Here is a 25,079-nt window from a genome sequence, read left to right as displayed (position 1 = left end):
TGCGGGCTCTATCCCCAGTGGCGGGGGCGGGGGGAGGGGCGGGGGGGAGGGGGAGCGTGTGCGGGAGGCAGTCGATTGATGTTTCTCTCACAGCTATCCCTCTCCCTTTCTCTCTCTCAAATCAATAAAAACATATTAAAAAAATAAAAGACAAAGATTTGGTTTTAAATAATTCTAATACTGAAAGTAGATATTGGGACACTGTATAATAAGCTAACGTTTACTGAGCACTCAGTAAGTGCCAGGAGGTGAGGTAGACACAAGTGACTCCCATTTTACAGATGGGTACATGGAGTAGCAAAGAGAAGGAACTTGCCCAAGGCTGTCCAGCTGGTGAATGGCAAAGCTGCGAGGAGCCCCAGGTCCTGCATGACACCAGCTTCATGCTTAGACCCACTGTACCCACCCCCCCATCCCCAGAGGCTCCTCCTCCTGGCACCTTCACATTCCTCTGCAGCGAGTAAAAGGAATAGGCTTGCTTTTTCGTTAATAAAGTAGAATAACATTTATTTTTTTCTTAAAACTTTATTTTACATGCTGTAATCATGGAAACTCAAATTAGATATAAATTATGTCCAGCTGAGCTGGTTACAGGTCATGGTTAGCATGAGAAGAGTTAAGCAGAAGCTTTCTTTTCCTTGTAGGTTGCCATCATTTTCTTGATTTCAGCAATAGCTTTCCCTGGATTCAGCCCCTTGAAAAAAGAGAAGAGAATCAATACCAAATGGTAGTGAAACTGAATGGAAGAAGTGATGCCCTTGGGCGGAACCCTCCCCCAGCTGATGCAGTGTCCAGGCACTGAATGCAAACCAGGCCCTCTAAAACCCAGAGGCCAGGCTAGGAACTCTCTGGTCTCTCCTAGATGTTTAGAAGGCTACCCAGTTCTCTCTCTGGCAAGGGCCCTGTCTTGTTTTATTCCTGCTGGTGTGCCTCACTGTGGCAGGCAAAGGAGCCCAGGGCAGAACCATGTTCACTGAATGCTCAAAGATATCTAAGAAAGAACGTCTATGACTACAGCTGGTGTCACAACTAGCCAGACATCTCTACAGGTTTTACACATTCCCATGATCTTTAACTCATCTTCAGAAACCAGCACATATAAGCTCCCAAAGCTGTGGAAGAGGCTCTGGTCCCTCCTGCTCCAACGACCGAGTTTGCTCTCTGCCGTCTGCCCTGGAGCAGAGGCCATCTGTCTCTGCGGCTCTGAGGCCGCCGGCCCCGCGTACCTTGGGACAGGTCCTGGTGCAGTTCATGATGGTGTGGCAGCGGTAGAGAGAGAAGGGGTCCTGCAGCTTGGCCAGGCGCTCCTCCGTGAACTCGTCTCTGGAGTCGATCATCCAGCGATAGGCCTGGGAACCGGGGGCTGATTAGCTGAGCTGTCAACCTACTGGGCCAGAGCAGCCTCTGGCTTACCTCACAGCTGTAGGAGCGCAGGACAGGGAACTCTCTCAGCATTGCCACCCTGTCTGCACATTCTTTAATTCTTGCCATCTTTCACGGAAAAGCTCCCAAATCTTCCTGAACTCCTCTTGACTAGTGATCCCCACAAACCTGTGAACCACAGTGCACCTGGCACCCCGGGGCTTAAGAGTACGGGACCAGGCATCATCTTCTAATTATTACGTTGCTCATTAGCTTCCTACCCGGATTACGAATTAGTGAAGGCAGGGACTGTGTAAAATGACTCTTTATCTATCTTCATAGCACCTACTCCCTGTATCTGAGTAAACTGATGACTTCACGGCCCTGTCTAGAGATCATCTATGCTTCACTTACTGATTCCTTTAATTAGTGTGTGCCTCCCAGAAGCCTGAGACCAGCCAGCTGAAACTGACCAACCTCCCCATCACCGGATCTGCTCTGCAGTGTTACTGGAGGACTTCTATGTTCCCAACAACTCAGGTCACCGGCTCGAGGGCCAACTATGAATGCACCTGGCTGTCAAACTATACCATGGCTGGGAATCAACACTGCCACATGGTCACACAACCACATAACTTCTCTTTTTGTGGGAAAATGATAAATGTTGAGTTGTTTTGTGAGTTGCTTAAGAGTCTGTGGAAAGCACGGACCATAAATCTAACGCATAAGCTTTCTGGGAACAAAGATAGTGACTTTCTTTGCAGTGAACTATTCATATCGTGAAAGGCAATACTACTTTCTCTTCTGAGCAACCCCTACAGCCGGTCCTCCAGGCGTCCATTAGCCTGCAAACAATTTCCAACCTGAGAGCTGGCAGTCCTCCCTCAACGGCACTTCGCTCTCCCCTGCTCGGGTGTTAAAATCCCGTGAGAGGGAGGTGGGAGCCATGACAGATGCATTCTGGGGAAAGCAGGCAAGTGGGTAGGTAAAAGCCAGCTGCACAGGAAACACATTTTAAATATCGGCAAGGCATGGTTTGCCCACCAGCATGTCACCACCCAGGGCGGGACCCTCGCCACACCAGAACAAAGGCATTTTGCAGATGAAGCCCTAGGTTTACTGAAAGCCAAGTGAAGACAAAGAAATCTGTGACCTTGTTTGGAATGGATGCAAATCAAGGAAGCCATCGCCCCTCAGAATGTCTGGTTTCCAACAACATATTGTGCACTTGGATTTCTGGATGCTTTTTTCAGCGTTTCTTAAAGCAATGGCGGAGCACCTCACCTGCATGAGCACTGCAGGTCCCAAGTATTTGTCTCCATTCCACCAGTAGCTGGGGCAGCTGGTGCTGCAGCAGGCACAGAGGATGCACTCGTACAGCCCATCCTGTGCGGAAGGAGGAAGCGTGGTCAGGAGCCCGGGACGGAAGAGCCCACGTGTCCTTAGTTGACTAAAGGCGGTATTTGAGGTTAGAGCATGAACAAAGCATCCACTCGCATGGGAGTTTTCTTGGGAAAATCCTAGGAGTAGTTTGCAGAGATTTACCAGAGCCATTCAAAAGAGCTTGGATCTGAAATGTAATCATTTGCTGGATTACAGCCCAGAGTTTAAGTCCAAGTACACTAAGATATGTGCCCTTGACCAGGAATCAAACCTGTGACCCTTCAAGGAGCAGACCATCTCTCTGCCAATTGATATGTCTCTCTCACATTGATGTTTCTCCCTCTCTCTCCCCCCACCTCCTTTCTACTCTCTCTCAAAAAAAAAAAAAAAATTCAATGGGAAAAATATCTTTGGGTGAGGATTAACAAACAAACAAAAATAAAAATAGACACTAACACCCCAACAAACAAACAAACAAAACGCATTACCTACAATACAGGGTGGAAGCAGCTAGGGCCTGGCGCAGAGAGAGGCCTCTGGTAGTCTACAGCAGCCTCTGCCCGCTCAGCACAGGAGACACCAGGTTTTCAATGGGAACCAACATCATCCTAAATAATAGCCAACTTGCACTGAGCACCTCATGCTCTACCAACTTTACCTTCTTTGATTATCACAGTCCTATTAGATTCCCATTTTACAGGTAAGGAACTGAGGCTCAGAGAGGTCAGGTCACTTGCCCAGGGTCACAGAGCTCAAGTAGCAGAGCTGGGATGGCACCCAGGCAGCCTGACTCTGGAACACCTGCCACACTGACTCATCTGCCCAACCAGTTCTACACACTGGACTTCCAGATTCTGGGGACAGAAACTGACTGAAGGCAGCGACCAGAAGGGCACGCCGCCATCTGAAGTAACTTGCACTGGGCTACCACTTTTATAAGACTCTCCCCTCTCCTCCAGTCAAGCTTAGTAGGAACATAAGAGAACATACAGATCTCTTCTTCTTCTAAAGTTTTGGGCAAATACTCCTCAAGAGATTGAATGGTCTAGTATAAGATTAGCTAAAACAAAACAGATTCCGGTTCAGTCACCCAGCTCCTTGGTCAGATCTGTTCCTGACTCACATGACAGATGACAAAGACCTGTTGGTCCTGATTATAACCTTATGAGTCTTCAACAAAATCTATGTTCTGTTCAGGCAGCAGGTAAGAGTATAAACTGGCCCCACTGATCTAGAAAGCATAAGATAATAGGATTAAGAACCTTAATTATAGTCATATTCTTTAATCTACTTTAGAAAAATATTTTAAGAAGCACTCTCATTGTTCAACAACAGTAGGAATGGTTAAAGAATACACAATGTGCCCTAGCTGGTTTGGCTCAGTGGATAGAGTGTTGGCCTGCGGACTGAAGGCTCCCGGGTTCGATTCCAGTCAGGGGCACATGCCCGGGTTGTGGGCTCGATCTCCAGTGTGGGATGTGCAGGAGGCAACCAATCAATGATTCTCTCTCATCATTGATGTTTCTATCTCTCTCTCCCTCTCCCTTTCTCTCTGAAATCAATAAAAATATTAAAAAAAGAAGAAGAAAAAAGAACACACAGCGTGCACACCGGAAGCAGCAGAAAGTCAAGTGTGAGCTCATGCTTGTGAAGAACTTCTAAGACTGTGGGAGATGCTCAAATAAAGGAACAGCGCGGACACAGAAGCATATTTACGTTTTGACCCCAGCTCCATAAAATCACGAAAAAGTTATGTTTAGCATATTAATTTAAGGAAGTGAAAAATGCTAAGTAAGTAAATGTTTGGTATTTAAATGAGCAAATTGTGATTATCCAGAAAACATGCTTCAATCCCTAATAACCCCACATCAAGGAGATGTTTACTAGCTACAAGCTGCCCGAGCATGAGGGATGACTAGTTGGGCCAGAGTGGCCAGTTCCAACCTGGACCCTGGGATGTGTTCGACTCCATAGAGTTTGAAGTGGGGGCTGTGCTGACTCACATCACCGTGCTGCCCCCATCGTCTCCATGTCAGAGTGAATTCATTTACTCATTCACATAACTACTATGAATTGGTAAAATAACACGTGCCAGGGTCTTGGATCCAGGAGTAAGACACCGTCCCTACGATGGCTCAGTCTGACGGGCAGGAACGTAAAGGACTCCCTTAGGATCAGCGCTCGCTGGAGGAGCACACGAAGTGGTGACCATCAGAAGCACATGTCCTTGGCCCCATGCAGGCACCTGGTTGGGATCCACCTCCATGTGGTCCCCTCCCCCCTCTTCCTCTCCACAGGACCCAAAGTGTGCAGGGGGTAAAAGTGCAAATCAGACACTTCTGAGAGGAGGGGAAGGTAGTACAGGAGGAGACTGGAAACTCGGTAATAACGCCTTCACTTTCAAAGACTCCCTAGCCTCACAGAGAACAGCAACTCCAAGGGAGTGTGAAGGCAATCACCAGACGTGCGATGGTAGGAGAGAACAGAGGCTCTAGGCCCAGTTTACCATTAACGATTTCATTCCCACCTATAAAACCATGTTCAAGTGCAACCCTGACTTAGCGGTCACCTTTCACAGAAGGGGCAGTTCCCACACTGGTTTCTGCAGAAGACAAGCATCTGCAATACGGTAACAATCTGCTCCTTGGTCTGCTCTGCCCTTCTGGGCTCACACTACCCACCGGCCGCAGAGGATAGGTGTCCAACCCGTGGGCGGATGCTTCTGAAGTTCCTTCCAGAACACACTAAAAGGTCTGCATCACCTCATGCGCTTACCCGCCCCGACCACTCCCACCCCCTCAAGACACACTTCCTGGAAAACATGTTTGCAATGAAATTCCTCAAATCAAGATCATAAATGGGGGAAATCACCAGTTTATCTCGATCTTCTATGGACTGCAGATACTGCTGCTTGCCTTCCTGGGATTCATCCTTCTTCTTCAAATAAGGCTCAATGGATTTGTACTGAGCATAGAAGTTGCTCAAATCCTGAGGGCAAGAGGGAGAAGGGTCAGGTTCCACCATCCCCGCAGCTTTCTCTCCACCCATTTCTCGGCCTACTTTCCTGCCCTATGACAGACTGAAGGCAGATCCTCCTGTGGCAGGATACGGGCAGAGACTCAGAGGGAGAAATGGTCACCATGTTGAGCGCTGTTAGCAAATCTCCCCTTCATCCCACCCACCCTCGAAAACACCCTCAGCGAAGGCGGTCAAGTACAGGGAGTAGAAATGAAAGTAAACTGTGTGTCAACTGCTGCTTCCCAATTGGTATTTCCCACATGAATTCTTTGTAGTTATGGCCAAATTCTTCGTTTCTGGGACTGTTACAATTTTGTGCCCTGTTATTTCCAAAAAATCTTCACCAAATGAGCTGCTGGAAGATCTTCCAGGCCTGTTTGTCTTTCAACAGTCAAATTGCTTAGTTCAACTCAGATAGGAAAAAACTGCCCGAAAGAACTAATAGCGTAACCCGAACACACCTCTCCTCCTACCCTTGCAAAAAATATGGGGGGGGGAGGCAGGGAGGGATGCAGAAACTCACAGGAACCAGATCCTTTATCACATACATATGTGGAAGAGGGTAGATTTTTGAGACTTTGTTGAGGTTGGTGTCAATCCTCCGGGTGCAAGCTAGAGTGTTGCCTCCATTGATGTTCATTGCACAGGAGCCACAGATGCCTGAGAGACAAATACAGCCAACACGTCCTTACCCAGATTTCGGTTCAGTCACCCAGCTTCAAGTTCTTTCCTCTGGACTGTCGCCAGTTACTCTGCCACCGGGAGCAGTACTGGCAGGCAGCACAGCTCTGGCGGAGGTGCCTGCGGCCTCTTCCCCCTCCTTATCTAGAATGCAGATCCACGGGCTGTAGTTCCAAAAACATTTTGTGACCATGAGGCAACCTTGAGGGTGGGTGGCACTAGGACAGAGGAGCCTGGGATCCAGCTGGCACCACGGAGTTTCCAGCACCAGTCCTAGCTTCATGCTTCATGTATTTTGAGAGAAAAATCAGCCTATATTTTTAAAAGCCACTGTCTCTGGCCATATGCTCCATCTCTGATCTCGGAAGCCACTGTTATTTGAACACAAACTCTAACAGCTACAATATCCCCAAACAAATCAGCATTGTCTTGGTCATGATAAGGCTGAGGCCTGGCTACAGATGATCCAGAGGTAGCTCTTATTCTACTGTCTCTACAAGACAAGCAGCACGGAGGATATGAAACCCACAAAAGCTGCCTGAGCACTAACTTTCCAAGGAGAAGAATAAACTAATGTGAAACCAAAGCAAAGCAAAGCAAGCACAAACGAGGTGCTGACCAAGGGACCCTGAAATGAGAATTTTCTTAGCCTGGACTCACTTCCTGTGCATGGAAATTTCCGAGGTATTTCAGAGTTTAAAATTGGCTATGCAAATTCAACCCCTGGTACTGCTTCTCTGGAGCTGGATTTTGATCATCAGGCCAGGGAAATGGGATTACTCATGGAACTTGCACTGGATAACCACTTAAAACATTTTTTTTTGGGGGGGGGGGTGTTACCACTTTTATAAGACTCTCTCTCCCTTCTCCTTCTCCAGTCAAGCTTAGTAGGAACATAGAGAACACGCAGATCTCTTCTTCTTCTAAAGTTTTAGGCAAATACTCCTCAAGAGGTTGAATAGTATTGATATATTGATGCATACCTGGCACTCAACTGTGTTTCTATTTAAACACATAGCACTGTGTTTTAAAAGAAATGGTATATAATTTAAAAAATAAATCCAATGAATCTTCTCTTAAAAAGGCTCCCCTGGAAATTCTCTTAACAAGTAATAAGGGAGTAAAAAGGAGCGGCAATTAATTTCATCCTGCCTCGGATATTTTAGTCCAGATGGGCCACAGCTGATGTTCTTGGCTCTGAGTCGGGGGGGACGGGGGTTGGGGGGGGGCGGGGGGCGAGAAGGTGACTGAAGAGCATCTCTATTTCCTGTGTTGCCAGGACTGATGTGGGGAAAGCTGGTGTTCAATTACAGCAGAATGCTCCCCGAACAGCAGGACTCAGCCCAACTATCAAAATATCTGTCAGCGTTTGCTACAGTAACCCAGTCCTGTAAGATTAGCTAAATCAAAACAGATGTCTTAGAAATAGGTCTTGAAATGCACAGCAGAACAAACGTAAAAAGTGATGGGCCAACATTTACAGTGACTTTTCCTTTCTGGAAGGTTATTTCAGGAAGAGAGTTCAGTCCCAGCCCTCGGTCTTGGCCCAAGCTACGCTTTTTAGTTTTCTCCCGGGTTTCCAAGCCTGTACTGCTTGTGCTGTGCTGCCTGTGCTGTGCTGCCTGTGCTGTGCTGCCTGTGCTGTACTGCCTGTGCTGTGCTGTGCTGCCTGTGCTGTACTGCCTGTGCTGTGCTGTGCTGCCTGTACTGTACTGCCTGTGCTGTACTGTGCTGCCTGTGCTGTACTGCCTGTGCTGTACTGCCTGTGCCGTGCTGCCTGTGCTGTGCTGCCTGTGCTGTACTGCCTGTGCTGTACTGCCTGTGCCGTGCTGCCTGTACTGTGCTGCCTGTGCTGTACTGCCTGTGCTGTACTGCCTGTGCTGTGCTGCCTGTGCTGTGCTGCCTGTGCTGTACTGCCTGTGCTGTGCTGCCTGTGCTGTACTGTGCTGTACTGCCTGTGCTGTACTGTGCTGCCTGTGCTGTACTGCCTGTGCTGTACTGTGCTGCCTGTGCTGTACTGCCTGTGCTGTACTGCCTGTGCCGTGCTGCCTGTACTGTGCTGCCTGTGCTGTACTGCCTGTGCTGTACTGCCTGTGCTGTGCTGCCTGTGCTGTGCTGCCTGTGCTGTACTGCCTGTGCTGTGCTGCCTGTGCTGTACTGTGCTGTACTGCCTGTGCTGTGCTGCCTGTGCTGTACTGTGCTGTACTGCCTGTGCTGTACTGCCTGTGCTGTGCTGTCTGTGCTGTACTGCCTGTGCTGTGCTGCCTGTGCTGTACTGCCTGTGCTGTGCTGCCTGTGCTGTGCTGTGCTGTGCTGCCTGTGCTGTGCTGTGCTGCCTGTGCTGTGCTGTGCTGCCTGTGCTGTACTGTGCTGCCTGTGCTGTGCTGCCTGTGCTGTACTGTGCTGTACTGCCTGTGCTGTGCTGCCTGTGCTGTGCTGCCTGTGCTGTGCTGTGCTGCCTGTGCCGTGCTGCCTGTGCTGTGCTGCCTGTGCTGTACTGTACTGCCTGTGCCGTGCTGCCTGTGCTGTGCTGTACTGCCTGTGCTGTGCTGCCTGTGCTGTACTGCCTGTGCTGTACTGTACTGCCTGTGCTGTACTGTACTGCCTGTGCTGTGCTGCCTGTGCTGTACTGTACTGCCTGTGCTGTACTGTACTGCCTGTGCTGTACTGTACTGCCTGTGCTGTGCTGTGCTGCCTGTGCTGTGCTGTGCTGCCTGTGCTGTGCTGCCTGTGCCGTGCTGCCTGTGCCGTGCTGCCTGTGCCGTGCTGCCTGTGCTGTGCTGCCTGTGCTGTGCTGCCTGTGCTGTGCTGTGCTGCCTGTGCTGTGCTGCCTGTGCTGTGCTGTGCTGCCTGTGCTGTGCTGCCTGTGCCGTGCTGCCTGTGCCGTGCTGCCTGTGCTGTGCTGCCTGTGCTGTGCTGCCTGTGCTGTGCTGTACTGCCTGTGCTGTGCTGCCTGTGCTGTGCTGCCTGTGCTGTGCTGCCTGAAATGCATTCTGGAATCGGACAACTCGGGCTGACTCCTGGCTCCCAGCTCACTAGCTGTGCGTCCTTTTGGAAGTCCCTACCCCTGGGCTCGGTTTCTTCACTGCACCCTGAATGTAAACAGCAGCAGCACTGATCTATCTCACACCGAACGCACAGGACGGAGCCTGGCACACACGCTGTGCTCCACGGCCATCAGGCCCGCCGGGCTTCACACCTGTGTGATTTTTGCCATCTGAGGACCACCTGAACAATTATTTAGGAGCTTTCTTTAAATCAAATCATTTTTACTTAAATTCATATTAAAAAACCATGTCTGTATCACTGCTACACTGTCAGCAGTAATTATGTTCTTCTAACATGTAAAGAAATACATAGCTATTAAGGTAAAAAAGGCTGGCGTGCACACTGCCGGAAAGCAGCTCATGCGGCACCAGCAGCACACCATGGGACACGCTGTTCCCATCCAGAACAATCCTACTGAGCACCTGCTCTGTGCGCATGTAATGCTGGGAGCTGGAGGGACGCACACGTCTCCCTGTTGGACAAATGTTACGTGAGCATAAGCACCAGTTAGACTTTCTCTACTGCCCCCTAATCCATGAGCCCAGCAGAGCAGAGGCAGCCCGCCAGCATACCGAGCCAGTCTTCGAAGGCAGCAGCAGCTGTCAGGGGTCGCCAGATGCAGCAACCACGCGACAGAAAGCTCTTGAAGGGAAGCAAACTCAGAAACCAGAACTTGTACCAGTTAAAATTTCCGACCCCTTTACCCAAGAAAAGGAAGTGCAATGCACAGCCAGGTCAGCTGGCAGAGCCCTGCAGCCGTTCTCTAGGTATTTCTGTCAGCTCTGGCCAGCCTTTCGGGAACCAGAACATAAGTATGCGGGGCCTACCAGGGAAGGAACTGCTTACCTTCCCTGCAAGATCTTCGGAAGGTCAAGGTAGAATCCATTTCATTCTTAATCTTGATTAAAGCATCCAACACCATAGGACCACATCTGACCAAAACCAAAACAAGAACAAAAGAACCCAGTTGTATTTAAGTGAAGTTCACTCTCCCTACACTTTTATCATAATAAGATGAGACATCTGCCTATAGCAGCTGCTTTTATTATCCACTTGGCCTTCGCGGGGCACTTAGAGAATTTCCCCATTTTATTTTTGCACATTCTTACACATTTGGAGTACCGCAGAGTTCTATTTTGGTGATCACATTGAATATACATTTCTAGAAAATGGAAAGCTGAAAATATTTAGGTTAGAAAACTTCCATGTACTGGCAGTTTTTCTTTTTTCTTCTAAAGCTCCTTGCAAAGCTTTCCCAAATAGTTTATTTCAAATTTAGAAATTTCAAATCCAAACAATAAGTAGCTTTAAACGGTTCATTAATACCAATAATAATAATAATAATAATAATGCACAACCACCACAAAAACATGGAAGAGAATAAAAGATAAATCACCCACAGTCCCCTAATCTCAAGCACTGAGTGTTCCATGTGCATGGGTGCAGTGAAGGGTATAAGGGCAGCAAGCCCTGCCCGGCCGGCGTGGCTCAGTGGTTGAGCATCGACCTATGAACCAGGAAGTCATGGCTCGATTCGCAGTCAGGGCACATGCCGAGGTTGCGGGCTCGATCCCCAGTGTGGGGCGTACAGGAGGCAGCCAATCAATGATACTCTCTCATCATTGATATTTCTTTCTCTCTCTCTCTCCTTTACTCTCTGAAATCAATAAAAAGATGTTACAAAAAAAAAAAAAAAAGGGCAGCAGCTCTGGCTTTGGGATCCAAAGTGCAGGCCTGGCATTCGAGAGCCTGGTCTGAATCCTGCCTTGACACTTACTAGGTTACAGGCAAATCAATCAGCTTCCTGTCGATGAAGCCCAGAGAGCAACACCGACATCTCACAGCACTGCTGGTGAATGAATGCACGAGGAAAGAAGCAAGGAGAGCACTGCCTGCCACAAACTAACAATTATCCTCATGCAGAGTCTGTGCTTCTATGAAAATGGCTGCCTGTCTGAGCCTCAGTTTATCTGTAAAATGGAATTAATATTGTATCACAAGACTGTAATGAAGATTAAATAAAAACATGCAATTTTTATGTTGAGTACACAGAAGTGCTCAACAAATCTTACTGCCTGGTTGCCACCTGATTCCTCAGTATTTCTATGCATGGGATTTAAAAAATATGCCCCCTCCCCAAATACTCTTTAGCATCACCTATATTTGTTTTTCCCCAGCTTTATGGAGATAAAATCAAACATAACACTGTGTCAATTTAGGGTGTGTGACGTGACAATTTAATATATGTATATACCGTGAAATGATTAGCACAATAAGGTTAGTTAACATCTTGCATTATCCGTATTTCTATCAGCAACATGCAAACACCCTTTCACTGTACTTTTGCCAACACTGGGAAATGTAGCCTTTAAAAACCTCTACTATTCTCAGTGTTTGAGAGCTTTGAATACTAACTACAATGGTTGAGTATTTGTCATAAATACATTAATTTTTCTTCACTCACCAATTATTCATTGCAAGTCTTCTGTGTGCCAGGTTCCGTTCTAGGTGCTGGAGATACACCAGAGAACAAAACAGATGAAACTTCCTGCCCATGGAGGGTCACTCTGCTGGGCTGGTTCTAGGGGACTCAGTCTGTGCATGTTCTTTGACTCTGTCTACTGAGGTCCTGGGAAATTGCTTTTGAAGATCTGAGCTTTCTTCTTATAAAGGGAAAACTCCTATGTTTTTCTCTAGGATTACTCGCTTCCAATACTTCATTTCTCATCACCAAACATGTGGGTGTTTTCCCCATACTAAGCAATTCTGAAGCATCAGGTGGGTGTCCCACAGTGTAACTCAACCGCACCACTCCAGCCAGGTTTACACAGTCCAGATACATAAAATCAACACGAAAACATTCAGCATTCTAAAATTGATAATGTGTTAAATGACTTCAAACACTATGCATACAGCCAACTCTACCATGATTCCTAGAAATGGGTCATGCTTTGATTTGAGGGAAGAAAAAGAATTTTATAAAGTTATTCAGGCACCCACATCATTCTTGTTGTATTTGTTTTTTGTTCTTTTTCTTCTTCTCCTTTTAAAAAACTTATTATTTATATTTCCTCTCATTTTGTTTGAAAGAGATGATAAAATTCCAGAGCCACTGGATGACCAAGGGTGTGCAAAGCACGTCCCTGAATCAGATGAAGAGCTCACCTTCACTTATCCAATACCCAGCTTTCATTGAGATACTCACTTATTCAAATCAATTTCATAAGTTTGCATACGAGGTTTATCTCCAGTTTTGTCTGGATCCCATCGGTAGATGGCAAATTTCTTGATTCGGGGAGCGGTGGCAGCAGCTGTCTGGGCCCCTCGGCAGGCCTGAAATTTAAAAAGTTCACAAGAACGAAAAATAAATTCTTTAAAATGCAACGTAAATCCTTCTATTTAGCTGCACTATAAACTGCAATACTGGATACAAACCCGCACATTACTGACAGCCTCTTGGGGAAGGCAGTCATCCAATATTCAACAAATACTAAGCATGTCTCATATGCTAGACATGTCAATTTATACTCATTTTTAAAGTCACTATTTATTATTGCCAGGTACTGTATTAAGTGTTTTTTATGAAGTAGTCCACTGAATCTGCATTTTAAAGATGAGGAAAAAGAGACCAAGTTATGGGCCCACATTTACAGAGCGGAGTGGGGCCAGAATTGGAATCCAGGTCTGTCTGTCTGACACCACAATCCATGTTCCTAAACACTGTACTATGCTATTTATTTGTGAATATCCCTGGTCTCTTCTTGGTGCTGTCTTCTGTTTATGTCCTAAACTCCCTCAGGGCATGTGTATTAGTGTTCTCCAGAGAAAGAGAACCAGCAGTGTGCATATATGTGTGATATACGTATATGCGCACATAGACATACATATATGTGCACTTATACAGATATAAAAATAGGTTTATAATAAGGAATTGGCTCATGTAATTATGGAGGTGACAAGTCCCAAGATCTGTAGTCAGTGCGCGGGGAGACCCAGGAGAGCGGATGACAGTTCTAGGCCAAGACCGGCAGGCTTAGGCCCAGAGAGACTTGATGTTTCAGTCTGAGTCCAAAGACAGGAAAAACCCCCGATGTCAGTTCGACAGCAGTGAGACAGGAGGAATTCCCTCTCATCCGAAGGAATAAGAGGGAATTTGTTCTAATCAGCCTTTCAACAGATTGGATAAGGTCACCCACACCAGGGCAGGCAATCTGCATCACTGCTTTTCGATGTGAATGTTAAACTCACCCCAAAACACCCGCACAGAAACACCAGGATAACTGGCCAACTATCTGGGCGCCCCAGGGCCCAGTAGATGAACGGTCACAGCATGGGACAGGCTGTTTTACACCGCCCAGCATCCCGGGTCCAGGCCTTTGCATATAGCAGCTCAATCCATGGTTAGGAAAGATTGAAGAAAAGAGCAAAAATGAGTGTTATACTAATGTAAAAGTGTGTTTTATTTTAAATGCACCTTAAAAGGCTGAATAGTGCAACCTATATCAAGCCAGTAAAAATAAAGAAACACCCCTAAGTCAACAGCTAAGCCCTCCCCATCCCACAATCCTTGCAGCCCTTTTCCGTTTGGGCAGAGACCCACCAAGTCCTCTAAGCTCCTACTATGGTGACGGGGAGGGGATCCTGTCAGTCCAAAGAGCAAGTATAAGGTGAGCCCTCAATTTCTATATAGAAAATTCAGACTGTATTCCCAGCTAGCTGAATAGCTTATAAATTGTTAAAGAAAGTAAACACTCTGAAGGTTAACTGAGTAATTACAAGAAGGTAATGCTGTTTATTACTTGCTGGCAAAAAGTGCCCCAAATTAAGTGAAGCTGAAAAGAAAAATATCAGCTTTCAGTAGGAAAGAAAGCGTATGAAGAAAGTGAATGTGAAGATGAAGCTGTATTTTACCTTGTTACCAAGCTGGCTAGATCATTAATAAAAGGAATGTCGTTTTTACAAACGAACATTTTCCATGAGGGACTCCATTTTGTAAATGGACAGGAACATGTGGCTACCGCCACCTTGTGGTAGTGAAGAGGAAGTGAAAAGAAAGGATTCCTGAAGATGGCTCCAGCAGCTTTCGCTGCTTCGTGCCCACCAGTGTTTTTGTTTTGGTGAAATTTAAGGAGGTATAATTCATTCCGTACAGTCAGGCGCCACTTAATGATGGGATACATTCTGAGAAATGCATCGTTAGGCAAAAATGCATCTTTGTGCGAACATCACAGAGGCACTTACACAAACCCGGGTGCAGCCCACTCCACACCTAGGCGCTAAGGTGCCGCCTACTGATCCTGGGCTGCAGCCTGCACAGCAGGTTCCTGGGCTGAACACTGCAGGCCATGCAGCAGTGGTGTCTGTGTGTCCAAACATAACTAAACTTGAAAAGGTACAGTAAAAATACAGTGTAAAAAATTTTAAAGCCTAGCTGGTTTGGCTCAGTGGATAGAGTGCTGGCCTGCGGACTGAAGGGTCCCAGGTTCAAGTCCAGCCAAGGGCACATGCCTGGGTTGCAGCCTCGATCCCCAGTAGAGGATGTGCAGGAGGCAGTCAGTCAATGATTCTCTGTCATCACTGATGTTTCTATCTCTCTCTCCCTCTCCCTTCCTATCTGAAATCAATAAAACTATATTAATTTTTTTTTTAAACATATACTTGTACAGGGCACTGACCATGACTGGAGCCTGCAGGACTGGAAGATGCCGGGAAGTCAATGAGTGAGGGGGAAGGCCTGGGCATTACTGGACACACTGCAGACTTTATCACTCTGTCCCACAAGTCCTCCCCCCGCTTCCTTCCGACAGGGTCAGAGAACCAGAGCTGTCACCGCTGCCCCATGAGCAGGGATGTGGGCTGGGTGGGAATATCGAGGAGAAACTGGCTGGGGGAGACGCCGGTCACCGTAACAGTGACTGTCAGGAGGGAGTGACGGTGGCCTGAGGGTCAGCAGGAATGAGAAACCAGAACGAAGGATAAGGAACACACAGGGACTGTCATGGCCACGTGGGTGGCTTGCCGCTGGAGCAGTGGTCAGATCAAGGAACTTTTTGGTGGTTCAGGAAAAAGAGGGTGTTATCATGAAGAGAGTGTAGGACTCGGAACTCACTGTTTTGACTTTCGAAATTTGTTTTGGGTTCCACTGGCCCTATCTGGCATAAAAGGCTCTCTCTGGTACTGAGTTGATGGAGGAAATAAAACTATCTCTGCTTTACACCATTACAACCTGACAATATTTCCAATGTCCAGGGACAGGCTGGCCCCACAGGGAAAGGGAAAACTCTCACTGGAGTGGCCGTGGCACTTCATACTGGTTAAGGTGCTCCCGGGGGCCTGAGTCCGTGTACAGGACCTTAGGTCCTCAACAGAGCACCTACAGCCGGGTCCTCGGAAGCCCATCAGCCGGGCCTGGGGGCTGCAGCGCCCTCTGAACATGCATCGCTGGGGGACGGGCTCCTCTGGGAGGAAACAGGTCAGTGGTCGAGGGACTGGGGTGCAATCTGTGCGCTCAGAATTGAGGTGCTGTGAGTGAGAGGGAGTCCACTGCCAAGCTCCAGACACTGCTCCCGTCAGAGGAAAAATCCCCCTGAACCATAGCCTTCATTTCTCACCAGAAATTGAGTTCCATTATAATCCCATGGGACCACTGTAGTACATGCAGGGTGTCATTGCTCTAAACATTATGTGGGCACATGATTAATTTGATGAGTTTTGATAAAGTGGAATAACTGCTACCACAATTGTGATAGAACATTTCCATCCAGAAAGTCCTCCAGGTTCTTTTACAATCAGTGCCTCTCCTTTCCCCTTGTAACTGATCTGCTTTTTATCACTACAGATTTATGTGAAATTTATAAAATTTCATATAAATGCAATCAGAGAGTACATCTGTGTCTAGCTTCTTTCACTTAACGTAATGCTTCTGATTCATCCATGTTGTTGGGTATATCCAGTCTGCTGCTTTTTCAAAAAGTTAATGCTTTTCATTTTGAAATAATTGTAGAATCATATGAATTTATAATACTGAGATCCCACATACCCTTTACTCAATTTCCCCCAATAGTAACATTGTACAAAACTACAGCACAATATCACAACCATACAGTCAAGACACAAAACATTTCCATCACCACAAAGATCCCTAGTGTTGCTCTTATACAGCCACACCCACGGCCCCCATGCCTCTCTCCCTTATTCCTTAACCATAGCAATCAGAATCTGTTCCCATTTCTATACTTTTTTTCATTTCAAGAATTCATAGAAATGCAATCATCTAGTGTGCACCCTTTTGGGACTGGCTTTTTTCGTCCAGCATTAGTCCTCTGAAGACTCAGCCTAGCTGTGTGTGCCTCAATAGTTGTTTCATTTTGGTTTGTTAGCCATCCATCCACTGAAGGACATCTCGACTGTCTCCAGTTTTTGTCTATCATGAATAAAGCTGTAATGAACATTTGGGAATAGGTTTCTGAGTGAGCGTTAAGTCTCAATTTCTCTGGAACAAATGTCCAGGAGTGTAATTGCTGGGCTATATGGTAGCTGCATGTTTATTTTTAAAATATATTTTATTGATTTTTTACAGAGAGGAAGGGAGAGGGATAGAGAGCTAGAAACATCGATGAGAGAGAAACATCAATCAGCTGCCTCCTGCACACCCCCTACTGGGGATGTGCCCACAACCAAGGTACATGCCCTTGACTGGAATCGAACCCGGGACCCTTCAGTCTGCAGACTGATGCTCTATCCACTGAGCCAAACCAGTTAGGGCTACGTGTTTGTTTATTTATTTTTTTTAAAGAAACCGTCAAACTGTGTCCAGTACGTGGTCACTGTGCTAAGGTAGGTGGTAGGAGGAAAGGGACAAAATGCCTTTAAAAAATATAAATTAAAAAGTTTTTAACCTGGGAACTTGGGGTTGTCAGCTATGGTTCTAAAGCCTGATGTAACAGTGTTACCAGTGGGCAATAGGCATCTGGTTTGATCCAGTTGGGGCTCACTCTCACAAGGCCTGCCAAAGACCACGGTTACCTGCAATGCCTCCCAACTGAACACCTCTTTCTAGTACTCAGATGCCCGCTTTACATTCACTCTACAAAGGTCTCAACTGGACCACGAAGATTTCCCCAAAGGGGTTAGGTTATTTAGAAACCATTAAAAAAGTTCTTCTCAAATGAATGTGAGACAAAAGCCACGCAAGGATGCATCGCAACAGAGTATCATAAGCAGTAAACCCCAAGGTAAGTTTTGGGGTACCCCAAAGTATCACTATTTTTTCAAAACAATTAATTTAAATTCATTTTGAGTTAAAAACCTATTTTATACAACACTTGGAGGGGTGAGGGGACGTTAACAGGAATGAGGAGAGGAGATCTGAGAATCAAAACGACCAGAGGAGGCTGGGTCTAAAAGTGACGGAGTTTTGCTCATCCCGAGGGCTGAACAAAAGTTATCCACAGCGTTATGGCAGCTGTGAGTTAAAAAAATGATCTGTATAGAGAAATCTAAACATCTGTTCTCTAGGTGTTCATAGTAAATTTAGAAATAATAACAATAGTTTTCACTCACTGAAGCCTTATCATGTGTCAGACATTGTACTAAGTCAGTGATTTTCAACCCTTTCATCTCATGGAATGCCAAGACAAAATTACATTATATTTTTTGCTGGCCTGACAAAAAAAAAAAAAAAAAAAAAAAAAGGTAAATTAAAAAAAAAATCCTCACCGAGGACATGCTTAGAGAGAGTAGTAAAAATGCAAATCCCAAACAGAACAACACAAAGAGAGAATTCTTTTCCCAAACAGGTCCCAAACAATAGCAGTCATACAATCCGCAAGATCTTGGTGGTAGATGTTCTAGACATACTCATTCACTTATCTGTTCAATAAATAGTCATGGAGTGGCTACTGTTCCAGGGACTGTTCTAGGCCTGGGGTCAAGGACAAAACAGACATACGTCTCCTCCCTCATGGAACTTACACAATGAATGGGGGAGACACACACATAAAATCTCTAGTATGTCCAACGGTGGTAAGTGTTATGGAGAGAAAAAAGGAGGGGGAAGGAGATCCTGGCTACAATTTCCATCTTTCGCTTTTATTGATTTCTCTTTTTTACATCGTTTGCTTCCTGTTCACGCCCTAACTGAGGATCAAACCTGCCACCTTTTGGTGTATGGGACAATGTTTCAACCAATTGAACCACACTGGCGAGGGCAATTCTATAATTAAAAAAAAAAAATTTTCAGAGCTGGAGAGAGAGAGAGAGAGAGACACCAATGATGAGAGAGAATCATTGATCGGCTGCCTCCTGCATATGCCCCGACGGGGGCCGGGATTGAGCCTGTAACTGAGTACATGCCTCTGACCGGGAATTGAACTGGAGACCCTTCAGTGTGCGAGCCCATGTGGACAGCTATCTTTGAAGGAGTGGTGGGATGCAGAGGATGAGTAAAGGGGGAACTGCCAATTCTCCCACAGTAACAGGAAGGAAAGGAGACTATATGGGCAAAAGCAGGGAGGTTTTCCCCCTTTGTTGCCTATCAAGCAATTTACTATACACCCATGACAGAGGAGGGTTTTTCAAAAGCATTTCTACTTCATGACTCAGTGGTTGAGCGTCAACTTATGAACCAGGAGGTCATGGTTCAATTCCTGGTCAGGGCACATGCCCGGGTTGCAGACTCAATTCCCAGTAGGTAGCCGATCAATAACTGTCTCTCACCATTGATCTCTCTCTCTTCCTATCTGAAATCAATAAAAAAATACTTTTTTAAAAAGCATCTCTCCTTTAATCTACAAAACTAATGAGTACCCGAGGCCGAGTGTACCTTGGAAAAAATTAACTTCATAGTTAATAGTTTAAGGAAGGAAGATAACAGCTGGACTGAACCAAACTGAGAAGAGTGAATTCTGATTCATGCTGAAGGCTGCTTGCTATGCCTTTAGGACAGTGGTTCTCAACCTGTGGGTCGTGACCCCTTTGGCGGTCGAACGACCCTTTCACAGGGGTCGCCTAAGACCATCCTGCATATCAGATATTTACATTCGATTCATAACAGCAGCAACATTACAGTTATGAAGTAGCAACAAAAATAATTTTATGGTTGGGTCACAACATGAGGAACTGTATTTAAAGGGCCAGAAGGTTGAGAACCACTGCTTTAGGAGATTCCTCAAGGAGCAGGCTTGGAACTAGTGAGAGCAGATTCAGATTTGGAGATAGGAGAAAGGTGCGCAAATGGAGAGGAGGAGGGCAGGAGATCTGAGTAAAACCTGAGCCGTGCTTCTGAGATGAAGGGAGATGTGTGCAAAGTTTCAGAAATGTGTGGCCAGGTTCAAATCCAAGCTCTAGTAGCTGTATTTTTTTTTTTTTTTTAATTCTACTGATTTGAGAGAGAAAGAGAGAGAAACATCAACTTGCTTTCCACCTACCCATGCATTCACCAGTTGATTCCCCTATGTGTCCTGCCTGGAGATCGAACCTGTAACCCTGGCGCATTGGGATGATACTCCAACCAACTGAGCTACCCGGCCAGGGCCAGAAGCTGTGTGTTCACTGGCATATTAGGTAACCTCTCTGATTTCATTTCCTCTTTTGTGAAAGCACAGGGATTCCTAAAATCTACCTCATAAGATTAACTGGAGGGGTCAAGCTCTAGTATAGTCCAGAAAATGATCTCTACTTTCCAATATTGGCAACATTATCAGTTTTTGTACTAATCTGATTGGCAGATAGGTATCCGAAGCTCTGCCAGTGCCAGGAGCAATGAGATACACCCCTGAGAGGAGGTGGTACTTGCCCTGAAGGAGTTCATCGTCTGGATGAAGAAATAAGGCAACACAGAGAACTGATCACTTACAGGCATAACGGTGGTTGGCGGGGCAGACTAGTGCATGAAAGGAATTCAGACAAGAAACCACAGTGTGTCCTAGAGTCCTAGGAGCCTGAATATCACCCGCCGGCAACACCGCATTCATTACTGAATTCTTTTGCAGCGGCTTTTGCGGATATGAACGCACATTCCTACATGGGGGAGAGGGGGCGCCCGGACCCTTCTGTTTTCCTGCCCTCAGGAGGCCCTACAACGGCTCACCGGGAATGACCACACTGACCTGTGAAACTGGCCCTCTCTACACTGCGCTCTTGGGAGAGGGACGAGCGGTGGACGCACTCTCATTGGTGGGGCTCTCACCGCCTAACTGCTTGCTCAACGGCGATGAAAGGGGCTGGTAAACAAGGCCATTATCAGCCAGCAGTTTAATGCTCAGAAGACACCAGCTCTGGTCCGCAGTCCTAAAAGGAACGTGTGCAAGTCCCCCGACAGCACACTGGGAAGAGCCAGCATTAGGAACAGGCCGCGTGCGTGGTGTTATGCAGCCGGAGCAGGTGCTGGAAATGAGAGATATTCTCATCTGAGTGCAAGAAAGGCAGCGGAAAGGAACCCGTACTCCCCGGGCACCGACCGCGTGCCCAGATCTGTGCTAGGAGGTCCTCCCATGATGATGCAAACAACAACAACAACACTGGATTTAGATCTGGACCTGCCACTTCTTGGCCATGACATTTTGAGCAAGCAACACATTTTCTTCCTGAAGCCTCCGTTTTCAAACCTCTGGAAAGGAGGTGAGAATCCCTGCTCGCCACCTTAACGGGGCTGGCTGGGGAGCCCAGAGGAGGTGGCAGGCTTGGAACGGATTTGCAAATCCTTAGTCCCTTAGGTGTGCAATGACAGCTTCCCTTCCCCTCCTGCATATTCCCGTTTAGGATGCAGACCAGAAGGATGTAGCTTCCTGACACACACGAGGCCGGGGAGAGCGGCACACGGAACAGAATCCGTGGGAGCAGCGCGAGCTGCGGCGATGTGCTCCCCGCCCAGCCTCTGCGAGGCCGGTACTGCTGCGCGCCCTTCCCGGACAGGGCGCCGAGGGGGGACCTGCTGTACGGAACCGAGTCCGGCCCGCAGCCCCCTAGGCAAGGGTCCGGGTCCTCCAGGGGCTGGACTTCCCTCCAGTCTCCTCTCCCCTCTCTGTCCCCAAGGATTCACTTGCCCTGTCCTTTCCGACCCCCGTCCAGACCTCTTTCCTGAGCCCCCCGCCTCGCGTCCCGCAGGACGGACCTGGCGCCCCGGTCCCCACCCCTCCCACCCCGCAGAGGAGACAGTTGGGCGACGGAAAACGGGCTGGGAGCCCAGATGTTTGGGATCGCGTTCTGCTTCCACCAGTCACGCACTTGCCATGTGACCTTGGGCGGTTCAAGTCCCTTCTCTGGACTTATTTCTAAAAATCGGATTCGTCCTGAACCGCTCGCAGGCCGCGACAGGTGCAGCAGCTTGACAGGGATAAATCAGGGCACCGCGCAGGTGGGAGCGGCCCTCCCCGCCCCGTGGCCCGCGGTGCCCCCTCGGCCTCCCCCGCAGCCCCAGGCCGGCTCCAGCCCTTCGCGCCCGCCCTTTCCCTGCGCCCCGGGAGCTCACCTGCAGGCAGGCTCCGCCGAGGGCCGCGGCCGGGAACCGGCGCCTCAAGGACACTCTGGCCACCGCTGCCATCTTGGCTTCTAATGGCGGGCCCCACCCCTTAACCCCGAGGTCGCTCTGCGCCCGCGTCCCGCCGAGCACCGCGGCGCCGGGCCAAAGTCCACCCGGGATCCGCTAGCCTCCTCCGAGCCGCAGAGAGGGAGGCGACTTCCGGTTCCCCGGGTGGGGGAGGGAAGGCCAAGAAGGCCGAGGCGAGCATGCGCAGTAGCGGACTGCCCGGCGCATGCCCAGTTGGCCCCCCGCGTTTTTAAGGTGACCTTCCCAAAAGGGGGCGGAGTCAGAGAGGGCTGGCGGTAGAAGGGGTGGGGCTAAGGCCATGAGGGGGCGGGGCCATCCGATCCGAGTTCTGTCCGGATGTTAAGCCCTTTCTTTCTGAAAATTACTCAGTTCTATCATTCATCTCTGTAGCTTAGTGGGTTTAGTCAGACATTGTCAGACACAGAGCGGTTTGTCCGAGACTGTCCAGGTTTCAGCACCGAATCCCGAGTCCCGGGCCCAGAGAAACCCCACATTCCCAGACAAATCGGGAGGGTTGCTGAATGAACCCAGGGGAGTTCAAAGAAGACCGACAAAGGTGTTATCCATTCATTAAAAAATATGCCAAAACCGGTTTGGCTCAGTGGATAGAGCGTCGGCCTGCGGACTGAAGGGTCCCAGGTTCGATTCCGGTCAGGGGCATGTACCTGGGTTGCGGGCATATCCCCAGCAGGAGATGTGCAGGAGGCAGCTGATCGATGTTTCTCTCTCATCGATGTTTCTGACTCTATCTCTCTCCCTTCCTCTCTGTAAAAAATCTATAAAATATATTAAAAAAAAATATGTATGGAGGCCCAGCCGGTGTGGTCAGTGGTTGAGTGTCTACCCATGCACTGGTTCGATTCCTGGTCAGGGCACATGCCTGGGATGTGGGCTCAATCCCCATAGGGGGCGTGCTGATTGATGTAGATGTTTCTCTCATGGATATTTCTATCTCTCTGTCCTTTTGCCTTCCTCTCTCTCTCAAATCAATGAAAAAAAAAAACACACATTAAAAATGTATGGAATAATCTATGTGCCAGGAGCTGGCCTCTTCAGTGTCCTCAGGCATTGATGTAGGTAATTAACTTTGCAGGTACCTGTGTTTTTCAAGAATGATGTTTTTGCTTTCCCTGCTGATAGCTCTCGCAGACATGGCGAACGTTCCTAAAACCCGCCGAACTTTCTGTAAGAAGTGTGGCAAGCATCAACCCCACAAAGTAACACAGTACAAGAAGGGCCAGGATTCTCTGTATGTGCAGGGAAAGCGGCGTTATGACAGGAAGCAAAGTGGCTATGGTGGGCAGACTAAGCCGATTTTAAAAAAAAAAGGCTAAAACTACAAAGAAGATTGTGCTGAGGCTTGAATGCGTTGAGCCTAATTGCAGATTTAAGAGAATGCTGGCTATTAAGAGATGCAAGCATTTTGGACTGGGAGGAGATAAGAAGAGAAAGGGTCAAGTGATCCAGTTCTAAGCTTCATATTTTATTTGATTATATGACAATAAAATCATGGTATGTTAAAAAAAAAAAGAATGATGTTTTTCCTTCTGCCCACTTGTTTTTTAAAGAAATATATTTTATTTATTTTTTACAGAGAGGAAGGGAGAGGGATAGAGAGTTAGAAACATCAATCAGCTGCCTCCTGCACACTCCCCACTGGGTATATGCTCGCAACCAAGGTACATGGCCTTGACTGGAATCGAACCTGGGACCCTTGAGTCCACAGGCCGACGCTCTGTCCACTGAGCCAAACCGGTTAGGGCAAGCCGATTGTTTTTGACATATGTTGTATGTCATATGTTCTTTGTTTTTCACACTCATTTAGATGCTACTGGAGAGATTAAGATGGTCAGACAAATTGGTTGGATGGGGCTGAGTTTCTGAGGTCTTGGGCTGGAACCCAGCTACATTGCCATGTGGCTTCATGAAGGAGATGTGTAGGAGGCCATGAGAAATAGTCTGGTGCCCTGGGTCTAACCTTGAACCTTCCCCCCAAGGCTGGCGACCTTGGACAAGTTCCTCCCCATCTCGGGCCTATAGTTTCCTTGCCTGTATCAGGCTGTGCGGCCGGCTGATGTAAGGTTCTGTGATTCACATGGCTGCCTTGGGGGGCTGCCGTGGGGGTGTGGCTGGTGACAGGGCTGAGGTCACCTTGACTTTTCACTGGGGCTGACCCAGCTCTGGAACAGGGCTCCCCTGAGTCTGCCCCAAGGGGCCTGTTGGGTCACCCAAGTTGGCAGAAATCACGGAAATACTGTCACTCTCCTAATTTCTGGCTGAATTACCTTCAGATGAAGAAAGAGTGTTTTCTTTCTCCAAGGGACATATTTCTAGAGAATTGGTCCTCTTGGCATTTTCAAGGTTCTTTCATCTCAAAGCCCTGGTGCCACTCCTAGATAAGTGGCCACGCTTTCACTTTGCTTAGGTCACCTTGGAAAACACAGCCCGAGGCCAGCAGAATGGAGACCTTGATTTATGAAGAGGCACTCGGTGCCAATGGGCCCACACACCCTCCAGTCATATCATTCCTGGGCTTCATGGGGATTTGGGGAGCTCAGAGTTATGGAGGAATACATTCCTGGGCGGCTGCACCTCCGCCCTGAACTTTGGGATTTCAGAAAGGCACGACTGCGGAAGGACTTAGAGGTTTTCATGGCCTGCTCCTGATGCATCTTCCCAAGGTGTCCTCGGGACAGGGCCCAAGGTTTTGTTTGTTTGTTACTCCTTACCTGGCAAGTGAAGTATTGCTTTTCACCAGTCTGCTAGACGCTTTCAGTTTATGCTGAACCTCAGCATTTGCAAATGTGAGCATAGAAAGTCTCCTTCAGTCCTCTGAACAACCCCTTTGGGTTGGAATACCTCTCCATTTCACAGACTTCCTTACGAGAAATGAGAATGAAAGCTGAGCAGTCTTTTTTAAAAAAAATGTTTTTTATTGGTTTTTAGAGAGAGAGGAAGGGAGAGGGAGAGTGGAGAGATAGAAACATCAGTGATGATCTATGGGCTGCCTCTGGGAGCCTGAAACCCAAGCATGTGCCCT

At 47.7% G+C, this 25,079-nt stretch overlaps 1 protein-coding gene and 1 pseudogene across 2 annotated transcripts; one reads left to right on the top strand and one right to left on the bottom strand.

Annotated features, from left to right (window-relative positions):
* Positions 1–490: 490 nt before the first annotated feature.
* Positions 491–22,179, bottom strand: SDHB (succinate dehydrogenase complex iron sulfur subunit B). The gene is made up of 8 exons (XM_081086473.1): positions 21,962–22,179; positions 12,698–12,825; positions 10,339–10,424; positions 6,287–6,423; positions 5,617–5,733; positions 2,647–2,748; positions 1,227–1,349; positions 491–694 (listed from the first exon to the last, which is right to left on the bottom strand). Exons 1-8 carry the CDS (start codon positions 22,031–22,033, stop codon positions 617–619), a joined length of 843 nt encoding a protein of 280 aa, XP_080942599.1. The 5' UTR covers positions 22,034–22,179; the 3' UTR covers positions 491–616.
* A 1,011-nt stretch (positions 22,180–23,190) lies between these two features.
* Positions 23,191–23,512, top strand: LOC308516571 (large ribosomal subunit protein eL42-like; annotated as a pseudogene). Its single transcript has one exon. The product of its transcript is annotated as a large ribosomal subunit protein eL42-like (transcript).
* Positions 23,513–25,079: the final 1,567 nt, after the last annotated feature.

The sequence above is a fragment of the Myotis nattereri genome, assembly GCF_964212035.1.
Source record: "Myotis nattereri genome assembly, chromosome: 3".
NCBI lineage: Eukaryota > Metazoa > Chordata > Mammalia > Chiroptera > Vespertilionidae > Myotis > Myotis nattereri.
Note: the sequence above shows the minus strand (reverse complement) of the source record. Positions and strands in the feature narration are given on the sequence as shown.